The 25,748-nt window shown below is 31.3% G+C and overlaps 1 protein-coding gene across 3 annotated transcripts; it reads left to right on the top strand.

The window, feature by feature from the left end:
- Positions 1-7,699: 7,699 nt before the first annotated feature.
- LOC139512233 (sex peptide receptor-related protein 2-like) lies at positions 7,700-19,093 on the top strand. 3 transcript variants are annotated; one of them, XR_011662212.1, is made up of 4 exons: positions 10,653-10,810; positions 13,696-15,652; positions 15,815-16,859; positions 18,792-19,093. XR_011662212.1 is itself a non-coding variant. In XM_071299688.1 (2 exons), the coding sequence occupies exon 2, from the start codon at positions 13,710-13,712 to the stop codon at positions 14,754-14,756; it is 1,047 nt and encodes a 348-aa protein (XP_071155789.1). In that variant the 5' UTR covers positions 7,700-7,805; positions 13,696-13,709; the 3' UTR covers positions 14,757-14,990. The 3 variants fall into 3 exon arrangements, 2 of the variants coding, with proteins under 2 accessions (XP_071155789.1, XP_071155788.1); XM_071299688.1 differs by lacking the exons at positions 10,653-10,810; positions 15,815-16,859; positions 18,792-19,093 and adding an exon at positions 7,700-7,805 and having other exon boundaries at positions 13,696-14,990; XM_071299687.1 differs by lacking the exons at positions 15,815-16,859; positions 18,792-19,093 and having other exon boundaries at positions 10,693-10,810; positions 13,696-14,990.
- Positions 19,094-25,748: the final 6,655 nt, after the last annotated feature.

Raw genomic sequence — 25,748 nt, 5'->3', positions numbered from 1 at the left:
GTTGAAGAGCATTGAGGACCAAAATTCCTAAAATTTTTGCCAAATACAGCTATGGTGATCTTTTTCAGAGGTAGAAAAGCCGTAGTGTTTCAAAAATTCAAAAGTTCAAAAAATCAAAAGTAGTTGATTTATATATTTTTTTTTTTTTTTTTTTTTTTAACAACATAATTAAATATTTATTTCAAATATTGGCTTGTTACAATATCCTTCAAGAGTCCAAGCTCCTCCTGATGTTCCCTGTTACAATCCACTAATCACTCAGGGTAGTGAAAAGTTGTAAAATACATATAACATTTGTATAGCAAATATATATTAAATAATATCACTTAGTATGACTATTCATATGTTTTCTAATAGTTGATAAGAAATTACTTTTTGTATGTAGACATACTCTTCTATTGAACTCATTGAGAAAAATTGAGAAAACATTGACATTTTTTGTCTTTTGATCAGATATGTAATAGGATTTGTAAATTGAAAAACCAACAATTGTTAAAAAATAGTTAAAGTCAAAATATTCTTCGTCAGAAGTTTTATATCCAAATACCAAGTGTCTTAGTTTTATCTTAAATGTTATTTTACTGTTCTTTAAAACATCATCTATTTTATTCCAAAAAAGTTTTAAATACGGACACAGCATAAAGAAGTGATCATAATCCTCTTCTTGTGTACAAAAATTACAAGAACTATTGTTTACAATTTTCCACCTGCATAAAAGTTTCTTTGTAGGTAGAATATGTTGTAGTAATTTCCATCTAAAAATTTTAAGTTTATTTTCTTTTAAATATATGAATAAAAATTTATTTAAATTGTTTTGATATAACACATCATCTATATTAAATATACGCAGCCATATTTTAGGTCCAATAGCTGGTTCAAATTTTTTATTTATCAGAGACTTATATAAAAGTTTATTTGATAGTGATTCTAATTTTATAGGTAAACCTTCCATTATAAATTGATTTCTTTTTATATTAACAATACTTTTTACAGAGTTTTCCGATTTTAAAGTTGCTACCCAATCTTTCGGTATTGATTTCTTTACTAAATTAATTTCAGCTATCCAATTTGATTTATTTTTTAGTTTATTTAAAATGATGTCTTGAGAAATACAGCCTTTTTCATCTATGATATCATTTACATAAACAAGATCGCTTTTAATCCAATTTTTTAAAAATAGAGCTTTATTTTCAAATTTAATAAATTTATTGTTCCATAATATTTGTTTTCTTATGTCTGTAAATGTTTCTGGTTTTTTTGATAGTCCTCCACCAGTTAATTTCCAACATTTAATGATATCTTTATAAAAATCGGGGATGTGTTCAATGCTTTCGTCTGGCTTATCCCCACTGTTTGTTTGAAACACTAACCAATTTGACCCAAAATTATAAAAATAGTGCTGAGGTATAATTTTCCAACCTCCTTCACAATCATTTACTAATCTTTTTACCCAAATAGCTTTTAAAGCAGTGAAATAACTCCTTATATCTATCATATCTAATCCCCCCTTTTCATATGAACCAATAATTGAATTTCTTTTTACTTTATCTGGTTTATTATCCCAAACAAATTTAAAACAACTTTTTTCTATTTCTTTTAAATATTTCTCTGGAACTTTGCAGGCAGATCCCACAAAAGTAAAAATGGGCACAATTAGTGTTTTGATTATCAAAATTTTTCCCAAAATAGTAAGATTTCTTTTTTGCCAAGAACAAAATAATTTATTCATCTTTTCAATTTTATTTTCCCAATTTAATTTTTCACATTCCTCCCTACAATGCCCAAAGTATATACCAAGAGTTTTGACTGGTCCATTACTCCAGTTGATTCCCTCAATTTTGTCTTTACATGATTTAAGCTTGCCTACCCATAACCCCTCTGTTTTATTTCTATTTAATTTCAGTCCTGAATAAGAACCAAATATTTCAATTTCGTTCATAGCTACTTGAACGTCATATTTAGAACAACAAAATAAGGTAGTATCATCTGCTAGTTGCGAAATTTTTATACTATGACTTTTGCAATCTAATTTGATACTTATACCTTTAAAATCAGTATTGCTTCTTAATCTTGAAGCCATAATTTCCACAGATAAAACAAATAATAATGCAGATAAAGGACATCCTTGGCGTATACCTCTGGTGTTTTTAAAGACATCAGATATCCAACCATTATTCATAACACATGTTTGAATATCGCTATATAAAGTCTTAACCCATCTTATAAAAGAATCATTAAATCCAAAATGTTTTAAAACTGAAAACATAAAATTCCATTCTAAAGAGTCAAACGCTTTAGAAAAATCAACGAAGACTATAGCCCCCTCAATTTTGTATAAATCAGTGAAATCAATGATATCTTGTATCTGTCTTAGATTAAAACCAATAAATCTATTCTTTACATATCCAGTTTGGTCTTCTTTAACAAGTTTTGGTAAGATTTTTTTCAATCGTTGTGCTAGAGCATACGATAGAAGTTTCATGTCTATATTTAAAAGAGAAATAGGACGGTAATTATTTAGTGACAATGGATCACCTTTTTTGAATAATAGCGTTAATACACTTGTACGCTGTGAGTATGTAAGTGTTTGATCTTTATATCCACTATTAAGAATATTTACTACTATGAACTTTAATTTATCCCAAAATTTTCTATAAAATTCAACTGTTAAGCCGTCTAATCCCGGAGATTTATTAAGTTTCATTTTATAAATAGCATCTGAGCATTCTTCTACTGTAATATCCCCATCGCAGAGTGATTTATCATTTTCATCCATTTTTCTCTCTAGTTTTGTCTCAAATATATATTTATCACTTGATGTTTTATCAGGGCTGTGCGTCGAGTATAACTTTTTATAGTACTCTTTAATATTAGATAATATATCACTTTGATCTGTTAAAATCTCATCATTTTCCGCTTTTAATTTATTAATTGACTTTTTTACCTGTCTCTGTTTTTCTAAACCTAAAAAGTAAGAGTTATTTTTTTCCCCAAATTCGACCCATTTCTCACGTGATCTTATTTGAGCCCCTTTAGCCTTTTGTTCATAAATTTTGGTAATATTATTTTCAAGTTCTTCAATATCTTTATCTACAAAGTTATTCTCTGATTCTTGTTCATCTCTAATTTTCAATTTTATTTCTAATTTTTTTTCAAGAGTTCGTAAATTTTCTCTTGTACGTTTGGCTTTAGATTTACAATAAGCTATAGTTGTCTCCCTTACCTTTATTTTAAATATATCCCATGCTAAACCAAGATTTTGTAAATTACGATTACCCTTAAAGCAGCTTTCCAGTTCTTTATCAACTAATTTTATGTAGTCATTATCTTCTAATATAGAATTATTTATTTTCCAGTACCCCCTTCCCTTTTCTGATGCACCAGTTCTAAATCTCATAAAAACACTTTGATGATCCGTAGAATCAATAACTGCAGGTTTAATTTTGCAACATTCTACTAGTGGTATGAAGTCTGAACCTATAAGAATCATATCAATCCTACTTGCCTGCGATTTATCTTTTCTCCGCCAAGTATATTGTTGTTTATTCTTATTTGAATATCTCCAAATGTCTGTTAAGTTATTTATTTTTATTAAAGATTTTAAACTATTTACTGATTGGGTATTTTTTACCTCAGAACTAGTATTTTTTCTGTCTATCCCTTTCATCGTATCATTGAAATCTCCCCCCATTATTGTAATTCCTATCCCTTGTTCTTTTAATATATTATTAACTTTTTTGAAAAATACATTTCTATTACTTTTACAATTGGGTGCATATATACACATTAGTGTAAAAACGCTTTCATCAATTTCTACGTTAAGAAGAACTAATCGTCCATCTACATCGTTGTGTTTATTTATCAACTTATAATTTAGAGACTTTTTAATGAGAATAGCCACACCCCTACTAGAGGTCGTTCCGTGACTGCAAAATATATCATATTCTGAATTATTTCTTATTTCTGTTTCTATTTTTTCGTCAAAGTGAGTTTCTTGTAAAAAACAAATAGAACTATTTTGACATTTAATCCATTCAATTACTCTGTCTCTTTTAGCTTTATTTTTAGTACCATTTACATTTAAACTACTTAAGTTTATTAAAAATTTAGAAGCCATTTCTAAGTATAATTTCATATTTTTGTATTATTTCCTCACTTAACTGTACATGCCTACAAACAGTACAATTAAAACACATGCGTATAACAATCATACAGAAATCAACAATGTATAACTTTCTATTTCTACGAACATAAAAAGTACAATTTATCCGACTATATAAAATTACAGGTAACAAATAAAACACACTACCTGTGAATACGGCGTTTAATTTACCGGCCTGATTTGACCTTATGTTAAAATCAATAGACAATAAAATTGACACTGAAATAATCAACAGCCACGTGTGATTTATTACAGTCTTACAATGACTATTCGGATGGATATATTTGCAGCGTGTCTTATTCACATAATGTGTCAATATATTTTTATTTAAATAAGTGAAATGGAGAATGCAGACAAATTTAAGATAATAATATATGTCAACTTCGCCGTTTTTAAAGCCTTCTTTAGCTGTTTCGTTAGCTATGTTTACCAAAGAAGTAATCTGTTTGGAAAAAATAGATATTTTACATGTATCTAATAGGAAGTGTGAAGGAATATCCGATAGTGCATTTCGTGGATTTATTACATGTACAATATTCAAATATGTTTATATATTTACTACCTATACCAAGAGTGCATTATTTATCATAAATGCTAAGCAAGATGTTCTAACAAAAGCTATTACAAATAAACTCATTATAGATACCGGATTAAAAGTGTGTACGCCAGACGCGTGTTTTAGATTTTACACGGACTCATCAGTGAGGATCGAATTAAAAAAAATTAAAAACACCAAATAAATTTCGAAGTTGAAAAGTATTGAGGACCAAAAATTTAGAAATAACTTTGACAAATACGGTTACATTAATCTATTTCTGTGGTAGAAAACTTTTACAATTGTAAAAAGTTAATTTATGATTATGGCTATATCAATGATAATCAATGTCAACACAGAAGGAATGACTACTGACCCCGTGATACCATCGGAAAGTACACTAGACTGGCTAATTATTAACTGCCAACGTCCTACGGCTGAGTAAAAATTAAATTCAGGACGAGAACATGTAAATCTAATATAAATAATAACTGTGCTTTGTACTAGACCGACAAGCCGTGTTGAATTTTTAAAGTGCTATTTGACAAAATATCAGGACTGCCCAATGAACGATAATTCCGATTGCCCCAAATTTTTATGTGATATCGTCGCTGTGTTAATTTTAAAATAAGACTAGTATCTCAATTGTTTGTAAAACAATTGAAAGGTCTTTCCTGTAAAAGTGATGTTTTCGTAATGTACTTTATACGACCTTTCGTTTGATATACGACAAGCATACATTCTGAAACTTTTCGCTTTTAACACTTAATGACCTCATCCGCCTACATTTTTGAGATCGGAAGTATGATAAATGTAACATAGAGTAGATGAGCTTTCATTTGATATGCGACAACGCCATGTTCTAAAAAGCCTTATTTTTGCACTTAATAACCCTATCTAACTAATTTTTGGAGGTCGGGAATTTGATATTTCAAATGTATACATCATGACCTTTCACTTGATATACAACAACCCTATCTTAAAAGAAAATTTATTTTTTGCACTCAATAACTCCAGCCAACCAATTTTTTGGAGATGTCAATTTGAAATTTGAAATGTACGCTTTATGTTCTTTCATTTGAAATCCGACAACCTTACCATTTAATAAATTTGAATTTTTTGCACTACATGACCCCACCCGGCCCCAATGGGATGAAAAGGGGGTTTAAAAATTTTCATTTTTAAGTAGAATTTATTAAGACCTTCAATCTTATATATCAGATGACCCCATTTGACAAAGTGCCAAAAATGATGCAATATCAACTTATAAATAGAAGTTATGAAACTTACAAAGTCAATGCAAAACATGAAAATTTCAAATTGGGTTTTTTTGGTGTTTTTTTTCCATGGAATGTTTTTTGTATTTGGTCAAACATATAACTATGGTAACCTCTTCAATTTCTTAAACATTTTAAGTGGTAAGCTGTTGTTGATTCAGAAATACGTGCCTCCGCTCGCAAAATTTCAAACTGCATTATCTCCAAAACGACAATAGATATCTCAAATCTGTTAAATGATAAATGATCTACAATTGAATGACAACATTGTACAAAAACAAATTCTATTCCGAGAACCAGAAGTCATAGACCCTTGGAACCTTACCCAATAATCTTTAATTCATGTGACCTTTAATTTGCACCCAATGTCAAAGGTCACTGAGTGCAAACAAAAATTAAGCTGCAAGTTCAATCTTACATATTAAGAAAACGATAAGAGTTAGCTGCATACATACAGAGTATAAAATGTTCCTCTCGACGAGCTCTACATTTTATAAAATAAGTCCAAAAACGTGCGTTCGATGGGGTTATTTAGCGCAAAAATCAAACTTTCTAGAACATGGTGTTGTCACATATCAAATGAGAAAGCATCAAGTCTACATTACATATATCATATTTCCAATCTGGAAAATGTAGGCGGGTGGGGTTATTCAGTGAAAAAAGCGACAAAAGTTCAAACGGTATGCTAGTCGTATATTTTAGATGTCTTGTTTTATTTTGATGACATTGAGTGAAGGAAATAGTTAATCACCAATTGCTGCAGTCATGCAATTACATAAGTCAGTCTTCATTAATGTTTATTTATTCAATTGTCTTTGTTTTAGTTATTTTATACCGATCTCTTCTATTTAAAATAGAAAGATTATAGTTGTATTACATGGATTATGATATATTTCTATAAGCACCCATCTAATAATGCCAATACATTTTACAGATATTTTTAAAGGTTTAAAAGATGGGCCTTTTTGTAGACAACAAGCTTAGACGTATATTTTTTTTTTATGAGTTTCGATACTCTTAAAAGATTCTTAAATATACCAAATTAAAATACATAGGTTTAAAACTGTGCGAAAACATAAGTTAAACTAACGTAGATAACATTTCTTTATTTCTTGTTAACATTCCTCCAAATTCTGGTTCTAGTCTTATTTCTAGATCTCATACTCAATTTTAGACTTAAATGAAGGAATGACTTAATCTATAACAGACATTTATTAACATTTAACCACTATCATTAATGAAAATAAATTATTAAAAGTTGTATCAAATAATTCGATGATTTTAATTTGACATATTATAATGTATACACATTACTTATATCTTAAAGGTTAAAAAGAAGGACCAGCCAGATCAAATACTACCTCAGGCATAGATTACCTTAGCTGTATTTGGCAAAACGTTTAAGAATTTCGGTCCTCAATGCTCTTCAACTTCGTACTTTATTTGGCATTTTTAACTTTTTTAGATTCGAACGTCACTGATGAGTCTTTTTTTTTTTAGAGGAAACGCGCGTCTGACGTATTTACAAAATTAGTCCTGGTATCTATGATGAGTTTATTATCATGTTTGTTTTCGGTCTTAGCTTCTCTGACTAGTTTTTACTTGTATGTATGTAAACAGGAATTCATCATTTGTTTAAATTTCCGTTTGGATATGTTCATCAATATAAGATGTTGACAATATATAGGTTGTTTAATATACTAATTAATTATGACAAATGCTGGACCTACCCCTTCCTTTTTTTTTTATCATATATATTGAAATATGTGACACCTCAATAACAAACAGTAATTTTATGCGATATATTACATTCATATTATTTCTGATCAAGGTAAGTTTGTACTTAAATACATGTGAAATATCTTTCAAATAGTGTTTTCATTTTACTTTCTTATTTTCGCTTTCTTTTTTTTTCATGGTTATGAAGAATATTGTCAAAACAAAGTGAAACTAGAGAGAATAATAGGGTAAACATCTATTGTTAAAATTGAATGCTTATTTTTGTAAGTGTATTATTCTACACTTAGACTGTACTTATGATCAAAGATTTTACAATCAGTCGAAGACCACATAATGGTCTTAAACGCAGTGAGATAATCTCGCACCAGGAGGTGGTCGTCAGCTGGCCCCTAAAATAGTTGTGAACTAGTTCAGTGAAAATGGACGGCCCCTAAAACTCCAAAACAAATAAATGAACTAAATCTAAAAACATACAAGACTAATAAAGGCCAGAGGCTCCTGACTTGAGACAGGAGCAAAATGCGGCGGAGTGAAACATGTTTTGTGAGATCTCAACCCTCCCCCTATACCTCTAGCCAATGTAGATTAAATAAACACTAAGCAATACGAATAGTAAAACTCAGTTTAAAAGACGTCTGAGTCCGATGTCATAATAGGTAACAAAAGAAATTAAGCAAAATGGCATTGATACATACATTAAAAATGACTACTTGCAGTTACTGACATACCAGCTCCAGACTTAAATCAAACTGATTGAAAGATTATGGCTTCATCATATGAAAATCATTACAATCCCTCCCGGTAGGTGTTTAGTATCATACAACCATAAAATATATGAGAAGAAAATAACACGTATCATGCCAACAACTGATTTTAGAACAATTCTGTTTATTTCCGATGCAAAGACCCTATGAGTGAATCATATTAATACCGAAATATGCAATCCTTAATTACCTGACCGTATCGTTTTATCCTTTCCGAATAAGTCTTTTTGAAAGTTTGTTTAGCTTTTGAGATGAATGCCGACATTTTTGTGCTTTACAACTCTTTTAGATTACAAAGAATCAGTGTGTTCTAGTAATTTGCTACACACATGAAATTACTAGCTACAAATAAGTCTTGGCCAAAGCTGAAACGACAAACCCAGTGAAAAGTCTTATTGGGTAGATCATATTCGGGGGAAAAGCCGATGAAGTTGTGGATTCGACAAATGGATCATATCTGTCATCATCTGTTGAACAGATATGTCATAACGATTCTCCAACTGGTAGTGGTGTGCGTGAGGGATGATTCCAACAGAACCACTAAAATGTTTTTTTTTCATAGCTTCCTTGTAAGAAACAATACCCTATCAAGAAAATCATGATAGATAAAGTAAGCCATACAATATCAACTGGGAGATACTATACAAAATTTGGAATAAAATGTGGCATAAAGTACCTTATATTTTTATAGCCATTAGAACTATCTTTATAATACGATTTAAATCATGCAATGTTTAATCTTTTATTTATCAAATATTACATTCTGTGGTAAGTTGTTCCGTGCACCTATTTACTGATGAACCATGGTTTCAGGTAAAAGAGTTAAGCGCTCATATAAATGATATTCTTAACACCCGACGGACTTACTATCAAAATCGTGACACAAATCAGATATGAACTTTAATATTTAATATTTATGTAACTTTTAGACCCATTGGGTCGGGTGTATATGTATATATTATGTTAAACTATGTTAATTGACACACTGCTGTAATTACACAAGTCACTATAATAAATAATCTACTTACTTACTTACATACTAATGTTTGTGCTTGTTCTGAGGTAGATACATGAAGTTATGGTTGTTATATGCTGTTTGCAATATTTGTTTTTTTTTGTATATTTATTTTAACGTAAATTAGGCCGTTGGTTTTCTCTTTTGAATTGTTTCACATTTTGCAATGCCCTGGCCTTATACAGTTGATTGTGCGCAATGGGTTTTGATCATTATGGAAGGCTGTACAGCGACATATAGTTCGTTCAATACTCATCATTTGCTCTCTGTCGGATAGTGTCCATTCGTTTGATGTGTTTGATTTTTTGATTTTGCCATTTGATAAAGGAATTTCCCTTTTGAATTTTCCTTGGAGTTCAGTATTTTTGTGACTTTACTTTTTTCTATTTGACATTCATATCGCAGCTATTTATTTTTATATTTAGGAACAAAAGTACTGTTTTTTGTTTGTTTGAACGATACAATATGCCTGTGTCTCCTCTTATTTTCGACATGTTTCTGAGACCTTAGATCCTTAGATAACAGATGTTATAAATGTACATACACAATTGAATGTACCATTAAGTACGAATGTTTGAAAAAAGATTTAAAAGTTAATCAAAACTTTTACAAAGTTGTACCGCAAAATTCAGGATTTAAAAGGCCTAATAATATTTGAATGTTATTTTAAAATTAAAACTAGGTCCTTTAATATTTATTCAAAATTATGAAACTTATTAAACAAACATTGTTCAATCTTCAAAACAGACGTCTGTTCGATAAATAGTATTATCCAACAAAGTTCTAGGTTATACGAGAAAGGTGTAAAATTGGGCTGCGTGTATTATTTGTTATGTTCTGTCTTTTGATACTTAAGTGCTTTTCTGTATGTATCAGTTGTGTTTATTTTAGCAGTTTCTGGTGTCATTTAATGTAAACATGGTAAACATGGATATGCAGTTGCATATTCCGATGGAATCTATTCAATGGACAACTGTTAATGGGCAGCAAGATTTGCATGCCATACATCGGTCACTGTTTTCTGTGACTGCGCGGATTCAAAAGCGCAATGAGTATAAAATCGTTTTTCAGAAAGGACATGTTAATATATGAGTCTTTACGTTTGTTCTTATACAGCAAAACACTTTTCCTATTTCCGTTCGGATATATTTATATGTAGGTATAATGTTATGACGATATATAAATTGTTTTTGTTATTAATCATAATGACATATGCTGTACCTATCCTTCTTATCGTAAAAAACATTTAAATATGTGATGCATGAAGAATAAAGTGATTTTAGACTATAAAACATAACAGTTATCTATGCACTAAAGGTAAGTGTGTGTTTTATAAAATGTCTCAAAAATAACTATATGTTTGTGTAATTCTTGTAATTGTTGTACACATATTGAAAATTAAAAGGCGATAAACATATGTATCTTATATATATATATATAAGTGAACATTGACATTAGAATAAAAATGTCCTAACTGTACGAACATTATATAGATATAATAAAAGAAAACAAACCACCTAAAGCTTGCACTCTGAAAAGACCGCTGTTATGCATTTGGGTTCTTTGACGATTTTTTTAAAATGAGACTTATCAGTAAATAATTTACTTTCTCTTTGCTATCAGATCAAAAAAGAAAATGATCTTTTCTCTAGTTCATACTATGGAAAGTTTCTTTTAATTTGTTGACGTGTTTTAACTTATTAAAATATCAGCAAGTTGAGTTATGTCGTACGTGGTTTTCCTTTGTATCTCTTACTAATCAAAAGATTGATAGGGGAACAATTGTTAGTACTTAAAAACTAGAACAACCTCGCCTAATGTGTATGTCCTATGCCGAGATACTATAGTGAGAGGTAAATTTAAGTTTTTTCCTCAAGTCTGATTTCTTACGAATCCGATGAAGTTATCTATAAACTTTTGAAACTTTAATTATATATCATCATTCTGTGAAACAAAACATTATTTAAGAAACAGACACAGCTTCCCATTCTCGTTTAATTTTGTAGTTGAACCCCTATTCAATAAATAGTTCTACCAATTTAATCTTGAATTCATTCTCAATTATAGAAACATGAGGTTGTATCGTCCTCAAAATGAGTACCGATCAGTAGATGAATTACACACATATACATCAAAGTCAAATATCGAAATATGTCTTGTTTTTTCACCTTTTTTAAGAACATTTTGACAGTATTCAATTGCTATTAATCATTTATAAGAAATTGATGTCCGTGGTATATTTTTGTTTCTTATTTTTAAAAAGTTGACGTTTTGTGGATGTTTCTATAAAGTTTACTGGCTAAGCTAGATACATCACCTGTTGATATATTATTGTATGTGTGTGCGTCAATGTAAAAATTTACGAGAAAATTTGTAACTGTACGGAGTGTACTTAATTGCTGTCAACTATCACAAATTAAAGTAAATAATAAACAAAATGGCACAGACAGGCTTTTTAAAAGAAAGGCTTCAATCAATGTTTTGACCAAACAAAGAACCAGTTCAAAAACAGTAGATATATATAATTTGTTAAAAGATTGAGCCACACGAATCCTCACCAAAATCCGGTATATTTATAGTGGATTGCGGCGAAGACTGTCTCGTAAGAGTATACATTTTTATAATAATACAATATATTCTTTCGAATATTACTAGAACCACAGCAACAGAATGCATAAAACACATAATAATTTAATGTCACGGGAAAGTTATGTCTATGTATCATTGTATGTAAACTTACAAAATATTAAAGTTGTGAACTTTGTTTATTGATAATAAACTATTCACTGAAACATCAGATAATATGATGACTACAAATTCTTAATTTTCAGTATAATGTATAAAACAATTAAAATACTTTAGTAATTATATATCATGTAAACAAGGGTCCAAGTTCCTGTTCATTACAAGTGACAAACGCTGAAAGACTGTGTCACTACTTTGTGTAAACTGTTCACAATGATAAGTAAATCGCCAGTTGGTGTGATTGCTCAGAAATTGTTTTTTCGTTATCTTGTATCTAGCAGTTATCGTTGTATGCTTTCTTGAATTATTGGTTTTTATTTACCGTTTCAAAACATTCCATTTGTTTTCCATCAAACTTTTTCACCAATTGTAATCCTTCGTATTTTTATTTTTTTCTATAAACCTGCTGGTGAATATTATCATACTTTTATATCTAGTAGATAGTTGTGTTATTGGCATCAATATAACATTTCTAATTTTTTATCTTGTGTTTAAACAAGGTCAACTTTTAGATGCTAAAACTAATATTAAATCAACTAATCAATACTCATTTTGGGTTTGCTTTTTCACGTTTACCAAGACAAGACAAGACAAGAAAAATACTTTATTAGAGTCTCGCCTCAAAATTGACATACATTTATACATTTATAAAATAACAATAATATTTAAAACAACATGAGCTACTCTAAAAAGAGTTATGAGAGACTATAAAAAAAATCATTTCTACAAAACACATTATTATCTACAATTATATAAAATACCTTTTCTTTTTAATAATACATCATAGCAGATTTTGGCTAAAAAGTAACACACATTTTCATCAGTAAATAAAAATTTGAATTTATCATCATCAGACAAATTAACAAAATCACAATTAAAAGAGCTAGCATGTCTAAATAAAATAGCTCGTAAATCTGCATATACTGGGCAGTTAATTAACACATGTTTCTCATCTTCAATAATGTTATGTTTCTTACATTGCTCATTAAAACATAATCTATTGTCAACCATAATGCCTTCATATCGACCAGTTTCTATTCTCAGAGGTGCAACACCTGAACATAAGTGAAATTCAAATCAAAGCTTTATAAATTAAGCTTTGACATGAATGAATTGAACTGAACATCATAGATTTGCTCACCTTGTGGTCGAATGAATATCTTGTAATTACTTACGAATAAAGTAAAATAGTTATCAAAGGTACCAGGATTATAATTTAATACGCCAGACGCGCCTTTCGTCTACATAAGACTCATCAGTGACACTCATATCAAAATACTTTAAAAAAAACAGTACAAAGTTGAAGAGCATTTAGAACCCAAAATTCCAACAACAAAAAAATGTGCGAAATACGGCTAAGTAATTCAGTCAATGACCAATGAGGTGACATCTAATAAGTATAGTATAGTATAAATAATCAAACGATTGATGAATTGATGTTTTACGTTATTTTGTAGAACTAATTGAGAAAATGGCCAGAAGACTACCAAGAACAACAACAGCTTCACAATTAACAGAGTCCCTTTTAGGAGGATTTCTAAACGTTTCAACATTAGAACAACATAATAGAACCAAAGCATTCAATTTAATAACTTATTTTGAAAGTGGGGCCTATATTTATTACGGATATGTAGGGCCAATAATTACTTTCTTTGTTACAATAATGAATATTCTGCTCATTGCAACAATCATCAAAGGAAAATTCAGGACTTCTACGCATGCCGTTATGGTATCTATAGCAATTGCCGATATTCTGACCGGCATAATTCCGGTACCTTTCAACATTCAAGTGTTTAGTGTCAAACAAAGTAGAGACTTTTTAAAAATAGAATGGTGCTATATTTTTGAAATTTGCCAAGTAATTCTTCCTACAGTTTTCCATCTTATATCATTAAGTCTTACAGTTGGCCTATCAATAGAAAGATTTTTCGTCGTTTCGTTTCCATTGAAAGCAAGCCGATTTTGCACTATGAGGAATGGAATTCTTTTCAGTATTTGTGTATTTGTCATAAGCTTATGTGCACAGATTGATACATTTGAAGACGTAACATATAATCCGGTTGAAATCACATCTTTAAAAGGAATCAAACTTACTGGATGCAGACGATCAGTGAAGGACAGATCTGATAAAGAATACATAACCAGGATGCTTATTTTACGTTTTATTCCATGTATGCTTCTTGTCATTTTCACTATTCTTTTACTTCGAAAATCATCCGACATTCAGGAATGGCGGAAATCAACCACTTCTTCTTCCGGTGCAACAGCGTCGTTAGAGCGAATGGATTTTGCTGTATCTTTGATAGCAACCATTGTTTTTTTGACAGAAATAACTATTGGTACTTTGTTGCTTATTGACCACCTCAAATCCCGACGACGAATAACATCAAACAACGCCTTGATTTCTGGTATTACGTATGTAGTTTATATGGTTACCAGTCCTGTCAACTTCGCAATCCTTTGCTTTCTAAGTAAAAAGTTTAGACAAACATTTTTTGGTATGTTTTGCAGACATTAACAACATGGAATATAAAAGAACTTCGGTTGAAAACGTTGCTCACATAAACCACTACTGTAACAGTATAATGTCTCATTTTGTGCAGCATCGCGATGTTTTAGTCATATTACATGAAGTCTTGGTGACTTAGACAAACTATAATTCTTCAATTCGTTACTTTTTATATGACTTGTACTATCAATGTTTTATCTCAGCAGATAAATAATATAAATCGAATGTATATGTAGTACTCAATATACTTTACCTTATTTTGTTATTGGCTGAGCTGGTTGGCCGTTATTGAGTATCCGTTTCACAGATGACGACGGATTTGTTCTTAATGTCGTATTTTCAATCCCGTCCCCTTTTCTCAGAATGTGACCAACCGAATTAGACTTATTACCGGGTTTGTACTGACTTAAACAACACACCGGGATGCAATGTGGAGATGGATCTGCTTACCCTTTCTGATCATTTGTTTTTGTGGGTTACGTCCGTGTTGCTCAGTCTTATGTTTTCTATGTTGTGTTTTGTGTACTATTGTTTGTCTGTTTGTCTTTTATTTATAGCCATGATATTGTCAGTTTATTTTTAGAGTTTCAATCTTTGGTACATCTGGCCTCTCTTCTCTACTACTACACACGCGTATATAATCATACTATTCACGTTACTTTCTTTTAACTGAGGACCCAAGAAAACAAGTATATTAACCTTGACCTGCTTTCTCCTTTATAATAATAATTCATGTTTTATTTTCGTGAGATTTGTAGATAATTTAGAGAACACTTCATCATCACTTATGAAGAGTTCGAGTAAAAATGTTTGCTTTTCTTCGAGTAAGAATTTGAGGCTGAGTTGCAATGTAAGTTAAAAGACAAAAACATATGCACGTTCGAGTTAAAAAAAAATATATTCATGTCAAAGTTCGAGTTTAAAATGGCATATGTTTTAAGAAGTTGCAGTTTATAATCAATGAGATTAGAATGAGATACAGCATAATAATGGTCTTATAGAAGCTGAAATATGCTCAAGTGTAAAGTCAAATAAACCTATAGTACTGATTTTTTGTAGTTACTGAGTATCCCTTTTAAATATCCATAATATAATAGTTTACAAGAAACTATCATTTGACTTTTTTCACAAATAATTAGCTGTTGATAAAATCGTAAATTAAAGAACGTTAGTGAGCGCGCTCACATACCCCACGGCCCCACATTGTCATTGGAGAAATAAAATAAGTGTAAGAAAGAAAATTGTATAAGAATAAAAATTGAATCAACATTTCCTGTCAATATGCACATCTACATAGTATGTCCTTATCATCCACAAATTTTCATGAAATGACCGGACTAACGGATGGACTGACGGACGGATGGGTCAAAAACATTATACCTTTCAGAACTTCGTAGCGTGGGGTATAATAAATGCAGTTTTCCCCCGAGTAATATATTAAAATTTGTTATGCTATGATGGCAAAACGATTGGTCATAATTATACATATTTACATATATGCAATACAATTAAAATGGAGCACCTATCGTTATTGACAGTAAAATTATTTAAACTTGAGAAAATTTAATATCTTTATCAAACCTGTCCATATTTACAGTTTTATATGTGGGAAAATGTTGATTCTTTTATCCAAACATATTGATTTTACATACAAACTACTAGTACGTGTTTGTCATTATGCATATATATTATCTCTATTGTAATCAGTATCCTGGAGCAGTCAGTACTAAGGTAACCACCAATAAATAAATGACAGTTTTCCATAAAGTGAATGTTAGACATCAAATTAACATGAAAGGATCTCAATTGGGTCGTAAGTTTTCGTTTTAAATGATTCACAGTTTGTCATGTCGGCGCCTTATATTAGAAGGATGACTCGCTTTTTTTTATAATGATGAAGATTTTAACACAATGTTGAGTGCTGTGACCCTATTTATGACATTGTTACCAATTATGGCTGTGTGTTTGTTCACACATCGTTGTCAATATAATAGAATGTTATGCGACTGTCATAATCCCCTTTTTGAGATTTTTACCAATGTTGTCTGTTTGTTTGTTCACACATCGTTGTCAAAATAATATTATCGTATGCTACTGTCATTTAAGTGAGAGGTAAAGCTAGTAGCGATAAAAATGATCCCAATAACTACAGAGGAGTCTCTATGATTAATTGTCTTGCAAAAATATTTAATGCAACTCTAAACAATAGGCTTACTAAAATTATAGATGAACAATTAAGTAACAGTCAATTTGGTTTTAGAGAGAACCACAGAACTGCAGATAGCATTTTTATATTAAAATCTCTAATAAATAAGTATTTACATAAAAACAAAAAGAAATTTTATGCTTGTTTTGTAGATTTAAGAAAGGCATTTGACTCTGTATGGAGAGATGCTCTTTTGTACAAACTTTATAATATGGGGGTAGGAAAGAAACTTTTTAACATTATAAAACATCAATATGATGACACTGGGTCTTCAATTAAATACAAAAACATGGTAACTGATATGTTTAATATTACAAGAGGGGTAAAACAAGGTGATTCACTGAGTCCTACTTTATTTAATATATTCATTAATGACATCACAGAGGTCTTTGAAAATGACTTGTGTTATCCTCTAAAAATTATAGACTCAAAACTAAGTTGCCTGCTTTTTGCAGATGACTTGTTAATTTTTTTCAGAAACTAAAACAGGGCTACAGAATAGTCTCAACAATTTAGCTTTATACTGTGATAAATGGCAGATAGAATTGAATATTAAAAAGACAAAATCTATGATATTTAATAGGACATGCTCTAAACTAGAAAAATCATTTTTAAATTTTAAAAACAGTAACATTGATAATGTATCAGAATACTCATTTTTAGGCTTATTAATTAAATGCAATGGCAACATGTCTGATAGTACTAAAGAACTTGTCAAAAAAGCCCAAAAAGCATTATATGGGTTGAAAGCTTACACAAAGTCTTTGAATAATTTACCAGTCAAAGTTGCATGCCACCTCTTTGATTCCCTCATAAAACCAATAATGATATACAACTCTGAAGTTACATATTTAGACACATATATATCTCTTTTTAGAGCAAAAAATAGAGCTTTAAATTCTGGAAAAGAAGTAGATATTTTAAGTTTTGCAGAAAAAAGTTCAATTGAAAAATTGCACTTGCATTTTTGTAAATTTTTACTAGGAACTAGAAAGAATGCATCTAATCTTGCAACTAGAGTTGAATTGGGGAGACTTCCTATATAATTTAATATTAAAACACAAACTTTATTATATTTAAAGAGATTTGAATGCTGTAAGTTAAATCCTCTTTTTAAAGAAGCTTACACGCTTAGTAAAAACTTACGACTCAGAAGGAGTATACTCCTGGTTTACATATGTAAAAAATATTTTAAGTGAACTTAATTTAGATATAGCACAAATTCAACAAAATACTAGTTCAGACAAAAAAATAAATAATTCATTTAAAGTTTATATAAAAACAAGCTCTAAAAACTACTTTGAAAATTTGATACATGATAAGATGCAAAACATTGATGAAAAAAGTAAACTTTATTTATATAAGAATCTTAAACAAAATTTACGTTTTGAAGACTATTTAAGAACATCAAACTTTTCATATAGAAAATTAATAACAAAACTAAGAATTAGTGACCATAATTTAAATATAGAAAAAGGCAGACATACTAATATTCCTAGAGAGCAGAGATTATGCCTTAAATGTAAAACATTAGAAAACGAAAAACATTTTATGTTAGATTGTAAATTAAATATGGAACTAAGAAATAACTTTTTTAACAATTTGGATTTTAATTTTTCTGTTAAAGATTTATCTGATGAAGAAAAGTTGATTTTTATACTCAATCCATCAACACCATCACAAGTAAATAAATTGGGGTCCTACATCAAAAGGTCATTAGAATTGAGGACAGGGGACACTGGAATATTTACTGTAAATGAATGATTGTGTATATATATATATGTGAAATATAGTTATATTGTTTATTATTTTGTATGTCACAAACTTAATGTTTAAAGTTTACATGGCAATAAATATTTGAATTGAATTTGAATTATAAAACCAGGTTTAATTCACCACTTTCTACATAAGAAAATGCTGTACAAAGTTAAGAATATGACACTTGTTATCCATTCGTTTAATGGGTTTGAGCTTTTGAATGCCATTTGATAAGGGACTTTCCGTTTTGAAATTTTCTTGAAGTTCGGTATTTTTGTTATTTAGCTGGCTAAACCTCTCAATTACAAAGTCACTTGTATGACATGTGCTTAAATTGTCATTCCCCAAAAAAATGGCATATAGACAAAACACATTAGCAAAAGGAAAAGAATTCAAAAATTGACCATAGCACAATAACACAATGACGGGATGTGTATATAAGTATCGAGCCACGACAACTGATAGTACCATATTGCACTTAACACTAAAGGTAATAATTTACAAAGACAAATCGAAAAATACTTTAGGTTACACTTTGTAAATACAGTCGGTTCACAAGCAAACCTTTTTATGTGGCGATATATTTTTAAAGTCATAGATATTTTGTTTTGTTTAAGAACATAGAGTTGTGTGTCATATTTTCAACATTTATATTCTGTTTTGTCGTTGTTCTCCTCTTATATTTGATGTGTTTTTTAGTTTGTAACCCGGATTTGTTTTTTCTCAATCGATTTATGAATTTCGAACAGCGGTATAATACAGTTACTGTTAAGAGTTTAAACTTGTACTAAAATTCTGTACTACCCCTGCATCACTTTAGGTATTTATCAGTATTCAATTTTAGCAAGCTTCTTCGTGTATTTATACTAGTAACATTTCAAGTTATGTATTTAACCCCTTTGACAAATAAAGCATTGAAGATGAAAATGATGTTCAAGACATCAACACAGAAATGGAGATGACTCAATTTTCCCGAGAAATGACCAAGTGAAGATCATAATAGATGGTTGATTGTGGTATTATTATTTCATGCATTCTCTTGACGAGAAAAAAAATTAAAAAAAATACAATATGTAGGTCATGTTATAGATGCCATCTGGGATAAAGGTCGGAGAAATTTGGACTGCCACTGAAAAATGTCGGTATATACTAGATAGGAACAGCAATTTTGCATTGAAATAGAACACCTACGGACCCGTAGAAGAGTTGTTGCAAGGATTCATAACATGCAAATAGAATGGCATTATTTTAACACGTGACATCGGAATCAACGTCACCATCCTTACCAGACGTGGCTACATACTTGTACATCCAGCACAGTTAAACGGGCGTCCTATTTAGACAAGGGTTTTATTGCCGGTCGGAAGGAGACTTAAGACTTAAGTGCATGATCATACGCACATTAAAATTCAGTTCAAGAGAAGTCCGAGTCTAATGTCAGAAGATGTAACCAAAGAAAATAAACAAAATGACAATAATACATAAATAACAACAGACTACTAGCAGTTAACTGACATGCCAGCTCCAGACTTCAATTAAACTGACTGAATGATTATGATTTCATCATATGAACATCAGGCACAATCCTTCCCGTTAGGGGTTTAGTATCATACCATCATAACATACATGAGAAGAACATAACCCGTGTCATGCCAACAACTGTTTTTAGAATAAATGTGTTTAGTTCCGATACAAAGACCTTATCAGTGACTCAATATTAACGCCAAAATATGAATTATGAAATATGAATTTTTTTTAATGACTTGACAACAGTATCGTTATTATATCCCTTCTTAATAAATCTATTCAAAGGTTTTGTAAGTTTCTGAGGTGAATACTAACACCTTTGTGCTTTATAAAGAATATTTTCATAAAAAATTGGATGTGAAATACCTGAACGTATTAGAAGTCTGCATGTTGAGCTATGTTTACGAATGATGTCTTTATACTGATGATAAAATTTAGTAAATGTTTTGACTAGTTTGTGATATCGAAAACCCTAGTGTAATAATTTTTCAGTAATACATAAATTTCTCTCGTTAAAATCTAAAACATTGTTACATACACGAGCGAATCGTACAAGTTGAGATATATAAACACCGTAAGATGGTGACAAGGGAACGTCACCATCTAAAAACGGATAATTAACGATAGGAAATGAAAAATCATCCCTTTTATCATAAATTTTAGTATTCAGCTTTCCATTAGTGATATAGATATCAAGATCGAGAAAAGGGCAGTGGTCATTGTTAGTATTAGCTTTATTTAAAGTAAGTTCAACAGGATAAATTTCATTGATATACATACTGAAGTCGTCATTATTGAGAGCCAAAATATCATCCAAATATCTAAAAGTATTATTAAATTTGTTTATCAGATGTTGTTTCGATGGGTCTTTGCTTATTTTTATCATAAATTGTAACTCATAACAATACAAAAACAGGTCCGCAATAAGTGGTGCACAGTTAGTCCCCATTGGAATTCCGATAATCTGGCGATATACGGAATGTACTAGTTCGGTGAAAATTGATGCCACACTAAACTCCGAAACCTACAAAGTAACTAGAATTGAGAAACATACAATACTGACTAACAAAGGCCAGAGGCTCCTGGCATGGGGGACACGCGCAAAAATATGGAGGGGGTTAAACATGTTTAGGAAGGTCTCATTTCTCCCATATAACTGAAGTTATTCTTTATATATCTTACAAATCAGACATCCAAAATTCAACAGAAACTAATATATGCGGATATGGGATAATTTTTTGGGTAAAAGCATAAAGACGTTACACAATGAAAACATACATACCTACGTCTTTGTCGTTGCCTTGGTATATGTAAATTTTAGAAACACGGACGATGTTCCAAACCTCTTGTGATTTTTGTCGCGGTGAATATAACATTTTACCTAAAAAGATTTCTCAAGCTTTTAGCCAATGAGATTCTCTCGCTTGAGCCGGTGCAGCGAAAGTGAGAAAAGCAATCGAGTTGTGATGACCAATTATAATCTGTCCATCACTATTTTACCTATGACGACTGGTTAATATCATAGACGACGCGGCACGTGCTTTTTCTTTTTTTAGGTTTTCAGTAGTCCTTCAATGATCTGAAGATTATTTACTGTTTGCGCGCGCAGCGTGGTCTACATATATATATATTTATAAATAAATTTGGTGTATTTACTGTCTTCTGATTGGTTAAAATTATTAGTTTTATTTTCAATGTTGTCAATTTTGATGGCGACGCGCCCACTCTTACGTTGTGTATTCATACGCCAACATGTGTGTACGTTGTTATTGTTAATATAAATAATATAAAATGTTCCTTGAGCCTATTTTTGATAGAAATTTATTTATAATGAATGGCAATAATTTATTTTGATTTTATTGAACCATAAAACTAATCTTTGACTCTTCACATTTTACATAATCCGCTTCGCGGATTATTCAATGTGAAGAGTAAAAAATTAGTTTTATGGTTCAATAAATTAAACAACTTTCCTGTAGAGTTGGCCAGTTTTGGGTGTTTATTTAATATTTATTAAAATTTAATTTTAAACAAAACAGAAAAAACAAAAATATTTGGAAATAAATTTGAGGTGCGTAATTTAATTTTATGAATTGTGTTTAAAACTATGTACATAGGCTAATAATGAGTTAAATGAATTTGTGGAGAATAGCTGGTGTGAGCTGTTCTCTGAAAGTGTCAACTGTGGCGACAGCGACTGTTTGCATTGGCAATAAGTTCCACTGAGTTAAGGTATATGGAAAAAATGAATATTTATATGTATCTTTTTTGGTTGAAATGTGTCTAAAAGTATAATTGTGGTTTTTGCGGGTTCTACTGTCTGATGGTATGAGAATAGCAGATGGTATAGCTACGATTTGATGTACTATTTTGTAGAACATTATTAATCATGTGCGTGTTCTTCTTTCCTGTAGAGTTGGTCAGTTTGGGGTGTTTATCATATCTGTTGGGCTACTGATGTTATGGTATCTGTTACAGACATACCTGGCAGCTCGCCTTTGGACCATCTCGATTTTGGAGGTTTGTTCAACTGTGTGAGGGTCCCATACTGAACATGAACATTCCAGTTTAGGACGGACTAGTGCCAGATAAGCCTGAGTTTTGATGTTCCGACAAGATGTTTTTAAGTTTCTTTTTAAGAAGCCCAGGGATTTGTTGCCATTAGCTATGATGTTGTATGTATGTTTTGACCATTTTAGGTTTGCTTGAAGTGTAAAGCCCATGTATTTAGCCGAAGAGACAAGTTGCAGTTTGTGATTGTGGAGGATATAGTCATGTTTAAATGGCTTTTTCTTCTGTGAGACTGTAAGGACTGTGTATTTGTCTGGATGGAAAGCCATCAACCAGTCTTGCTCCCGCCTAGCAGCAGCATCTAAATCTAACTGTAGAGCATCACAGTCGCTGTGAGATTTGATGGTTCTGTAGAATAAGATGATACTGTCATCGGCAAACAGTCTGAGCTTACTTGATGATAGGTATTCTGGTAGGTCATTAATGTATACCAAGAATAATACTGGGCCCAGAACTGTGCCTTGAGGGACACCTGATGTGACTGGGGCTAGGTCAGATGACTCTCCATCCAGGACAACTGTTTGTGTTCTGTCATTTAAGAAGGCAGAGACCCAGTTTAAAGTTTCATTTTGGATACCGTAATAGTGTAATTTATAGAGTTATCTTTCATGAGGAACTTTGTCAAAGGTTTTGACAAAGTCCATTATAATTAAGTCTATTTGAGTGTTGTTGTTATCATTTGCTGCAAGTTCTTGGATGAATGAAATGAGTTGAGTTTCGCAAGATCTAGACTGACGGAAGCCATGCTGGATGTCATACAGTATATTGTTCGTTTCAAGATGGTTGATGATTTGTTTAGTGATGATATGCTCCATAAGTTTACAGAAAATACATGTCAATGATATAGGACGGTAATTTTCTGGTTTATATTTTCCCCCTTTTTTAAGTACTGGTGCTACGTTGGCGTGTTTCCAGTCTGATGGTATAAAGCAAGTTTCAAGTGATGTTTTGAAGATAAGTGTAAGAATTGGAGCTGTTTGGTCATTGAGTTCTTTAAGTATTCTGCCTCTGATATTGTCTGGGCCGGTTGCCTTTTGTGGGTTTATAGTGTGTAGGAGTTTCTTGACACCAGGTTAAGATATTTCGAGTGGTGTTATCACAGGATGTGAAAGGAAAAGAGGGACGAAAGATACCAAATGGACAGTCAAACTCATAAATCTAAAACAAACTGACAACGACATGGCTAAAAATGAAAAAGACAAACAGAAAAAACAATAGTACACATGACACAACATAGAAAACTAAAGAATAAACAACACGAACCCCACCAAAAACTAGGGGTGATCTCAGGTGCTCCGGAAGGGTAAGCAGATCCTGCTCCACATGTGGCACCCGTCGTGTTGCTTATGTGATTACAAATCCGGTAAATAGTCTAATTCGGTAGGTCACATTCATGAAAGGGAAGGGGATTGTAGCTACGACGTAAAGAACATATCCGATATCATTTGTGAACCGGTTATTCCATAACGGTCAACCAACTCGTGATGGCGTCCGTAAAATTTACGAAGGGATGATTTCAACTTCACCATTTGGAACTCTTGGTTTAATAGCTTTCTTGTGAGCAGTAACCCTCTATCAAGAAAATCATGATAGGAAATGCAAGCACGGGAATATCGTATCAATTGGGAGATATATACCCCGTATGCAGGTGCTGCTTGAATGTGGCTACTTAGAAATGGAAAGTTCACAATTGGAAAGTTGAAATCATCTCTTTTGTCGTAAAGTTTTGTTTTCAACCGACCCTCATTGTCAATTTCTAGATGTAAGTCAAGATATGAAGCCGACTTAACTGTATCTGTAGTATCCTTTATCTCCAATTCGATGAGATAGATGCGTTCCACATAGTCACCAACTTTTGAATTGTTTAGTGAAAGAACGTCATCTAAATAGCGGAAAGTAGAGTTAAAGGATATTGCTAACTTCTTATCTTTCTTCCTAAGAAGTTCCTGCATGAAGTCAGCCTCATAATAATAAAGAAACAAGTCGGCAAGTAGAGGGGCACAGTTTGTTCCCATTGGGATGCCGACAGTCTGTTGAAAAATACGTCCTCCGAACGTTACAAACATGTTGTCAATCAAGAAATCAAGCATCTTGATAATATCGGTTTCAGAGAATTTTATTGTTTGAATCAGAGTGATTCTTTACAAAGTATGATTTATCCCTCCCTAAGACAAGATACTTGTATCTACGTTGGCCATTCTTTTTTATGAAGCAAAGTAATACCAAATCTTTCAATTTGTCTTTTAGTTTGGAATGTGGAATACTTGTGTAAAGAGTAGAAAAGTCAAATGTTTTAATACTGTTACAAGATGAAAGAGAGTTAGATTGTATGTACTCTAAAAGATCTTTGGAATTTTTAAGTATCCACATCTGATTCCCGCCACCTCTAGAATAGGCAGTTTCACAATAACTTTGAAGCTCGTCTTTGATTGCTGATAAAATAGATGTTAATAATTTAGAAAGAGGTTTCGTGGAGCACTTGGAAGACCCAGCAATATACCGTTGTTTGTAAGGACACTTATGTAGTTTAGGTATCCAATACAGTGATGGAAGATCCAGTTCTTCATCTTTGGTTGAAATACCAAAGGAACAAAGAACAGACCTATGATTATCCAGGATTTCCTCTTTGGTAATTGTCGTGAGGGTATATGTTGAGTTTCCAAGTGAATTGTCTATACCTAATTCGTTTATCAAGCAATTAATGTAGTGACTTTTACAGACAAAAACGATGTTATTTGGGGCTTTGTCTGCGGGGACAACAACATATTTATCATGGAGGTCGGATAAGTGTTTAGCAACATTTGGGTCTTTAAAGATTGACGTAGCATGGGCATTGGTGGACCCATTCAGTTTCTTGATTCTAATTTGTATTAACGACCTCACTGCCTTAATCCATTCGGATAGAGTGTCTACGTCTTCCTTTTCACGTTTAGCCCATT

This window comes from Mytilus edulis, chromosome 2 (genome assembly GCF_963676685.1).
Source record: "Mytilus edulis chromosome 2, xbMytEdul2.2, whole genome shotgun sequence".
In the NCBI taxonomy this organism is placed as follows: Eukaryota; Metazoa; Mollusca; class Bivalvia; order Mytilida; family Mytilidae; genus Mytilus; species Mytilus edulis.
This window is presented reverse-complemented; position numbering and strand designations above follow the sequence as displayed.

Coding starts and splice junctions, on each gene's coding strand:
- LOC139512233 (XM_071299688.1), top strand. CDS start 13,710: ATGGCCAGAAGACTACCAAGAACAACAACAGCTTCACAATTAACAGAG.